The 2,647-nt window shown below is 36.7% G+C and overlaps 1 protein-coding gene across 3 annotated transcripts in view; it reads right to left on the reverse strand.

Annotated features, from left to right (window-relative positions):
- Positions 1-2,647, reverse strand: part of LOC131212670 (uncharacterized) — a 12,223-nt gene continuing 9,576 nt past the window's right edge. For all 3 annotated transcript variants that reach the window (XM_058206620.1, XM_058206621.1, XM_058206622.1), the window contains one exon: positions 1-498. In XM_058206620.1, coding sequence (XP_058062603.1) covers positions 426-498 — 73 coding nt within the window. In that variant the 3' untranslated portion in view covers positions 1-425. The remainder of the gene's footprint in view (positions 499-2,647) is intronic.

Raw genomic sequence — 2,647 nt, forward strand, 5'->3', positions numbered from 1 at the left:
GCTTAAACAGCAACAGAAAATCATGTACCAACTTTGACCTCAAATTCAAAAACTTTAATAGAACATTGACAATAAACAGCATAATGTGCACTTGCTGCAAAGCAAACTGCTTTTCCAGTTATTTCATTAAAAGTTATTACTTGTCACTCATGGTTATTGGTTGTTTGAATCGGCTTTCGATATGAATTTTTATAAACTGTCTCTATGTGAACAAATGATGAATACCATTGCAAGAATGAAAACTCGGTAGTTTTGAAAGATATTCAGATTTCGTGTAGATAGTTGAACATGTAGAATAAACGGTTATTACAATCAACACATTTGCATCATGTTAATGCAATTACTTTTGTATTGTTCGTGAATGAAACGTGCTCTGCCCTGTTTTCTCTATGTCTAGTAATATTTACTATCTGTTATCTTTGTTTTTACAACTCCTCTTCGTCGGAAGATGAACTGGCAGGTATAGGTAACCATGCAACCCGATCCTTGTCGACAGCACTGTAGAAGGAATAGGTAAAAGAATTAATAAATATTTCTTTTGGAATTTACGCTCTTATTATAAAATTATCAGCTCTATAGATGTTCTTCCTATAAGTATCGAGAACTTTACCCTTAACAGAGTAAATAAATTATTTTTTCGAGATACTCAAAGCCTCCTTTTGTAAACAGTTAAAAGAGAATTCTTCGTTTTTCATATGTCAGAACTGTTCAACAACGCAGTTCGAAAGGATCAGTTTAAGCCAGAGGTCTCAAATTAATTTCAGCATGTGATTCGCAGGAGAAAGTAACAGCTAGTCACCGGCCGCAGAGGAAAGTAACAGCTAGTCAGCGGGCCGCACAACACAAAGAAAATGTTTTTTCATTCAATTTTATACACCTGTATTTGGTTTGGATTTGGGTGCTCCCCTGTTTGGGTGACCATTTGGGTCTTAGAAACGTGGCATGTCAATTTTTGCACCCGTTTTTTTTTTTTTAACTCAACCCTTATCGTTCAACAACCACCGCATTCACCTGACTTAGCACCATGTTACTCCTGGTTATTCGCTAAATTAAGCCGCCCGTGGACACCGTTTTAAATGTATAAAGTGATCCGAAGCGAACGTGTATTCGAAAAAAATTGTATCCGTGATAAATACTTTGAGGCAGATGAAATTAATTAGGAAGAATAAATGAAGAGGGTTTAACTTATAAGCAATTTGTCGTTATTTTTTGGTCACAGCAGTATGCTAGATATCATTTCCTACAGATTTCCTATGCATTTTTTCTACGGACGCACTACGGATTTTTCTAAGAATGCTTTTCTTTCAGCTTTTTCTGCAGTTGGAGGAAAAAGGTCCACAAAATAATTCTTGGGCAGTAGAGATAGTGGGACCAACAAGGTTTTGCTTTTGACCAGGAAGTTGGTATCCAAGAGCCGATTGGGAAGGTGAAAATGTGCTCGCAACATCAGCCTTCACTCGAAGAAACGTCTCCACAAACAAATTGACAAACGAAGAAGTCCTCGGCACTGTGTTGTTAGTAGAATATCTGCATGGATTGCGTAGCGTTATAGTAAAATTATGATCGATACTTATAGAAAGGGCCATGCATAGGTTGGTTTTCATAAGCCGTAGTCTTTACATCATTATAAAATACAGTAAACTTCATGCATTATAGTTAAACGTGATATCATTGGAACAATATTTAGTTCGTTTAAATTGTAATATGATTTTTAACAACTGAAGCGTGGATGATGATGATGATGCAGACGATCATAACGATCTTTTTCGAATACTTTTCGCAATAAAACAAGCCTTGTTTCAATAAAAATGTTCTAACATGACCTGAAGTGCTTAAAACTTACTTACCATATCTGTATACTGGTAACATTTATTGTAACGTGTTACGAGATGGAAAGTTCGGTGGTTTCGCAAGTGCCTTTTAAGAGATCAGTGGGTTAGTGAAAGAGAAGCAGCAATGAACTATACCATACGGATTGGGTTGCTGTTCTTCGTATTCATCCGTGGACCAAGTTTAGAATATTTACCACCCAATTCTTTATAGGTGCATAGCAAGATTCATAGGTTATAGCAAGGCCTAACATAGACGAGTGGGAAAGATCCTGCGCTCGATTATACATCAAGCACTTTGGTGCTTTCCAAAGCAACAGCCTCCTCCCTAAAGCTTGAAGGTTTAAGGTTTGCACTTTTGAAACGTCCTTTTTTTATCTTATCTTATGGTTGAATATTTCAAGAATATATTCTCAAAATTTACAGTCAACCTGAGCAAAACCATTGAAGTTATTGTCTAGTTAGTTTCCTGTTCTTGAACGGATCAGTGTTCATCGAAATGACCAAAAATAGCCAATGAAAAAAAATTATAGAACATTGGAGGGAGGGTTTGAGGAAGTAATGTCCAAGTGATGCATACTGAACACCGCAAATAGTTTTTTTTAATGCGTTGTGGATCATTTAGCTCCCTAAAGCACGTGCCAGAAGGCCCGCATCGGATATTATGAGGAAAATTGTAGTACCGAATTATTCTTATATTGTGATTTAAAATTTCAACCATCACCGAAGCCCTTTAACGCTCCTTATCGTGAGGTGTAACCCTACGTTGAGTGTTCTCTATGCGCGACTGAAAGCTCTTAAACGTTATCAATACAACT

Source organism: Anopheles bellator, chromosome 2 (assembly GCF_943735745.2).
Source record: "Anopheles bellator chromosome 2, idAnoBellAS_SP24_06.2, whole genome shotgun sequence".
Lineage (NCBI taxonomy): Eukaryota > Metazoa > Arthropoda > Insecta > Diptera > Culicidae > Anopheles > Anopheles bellator.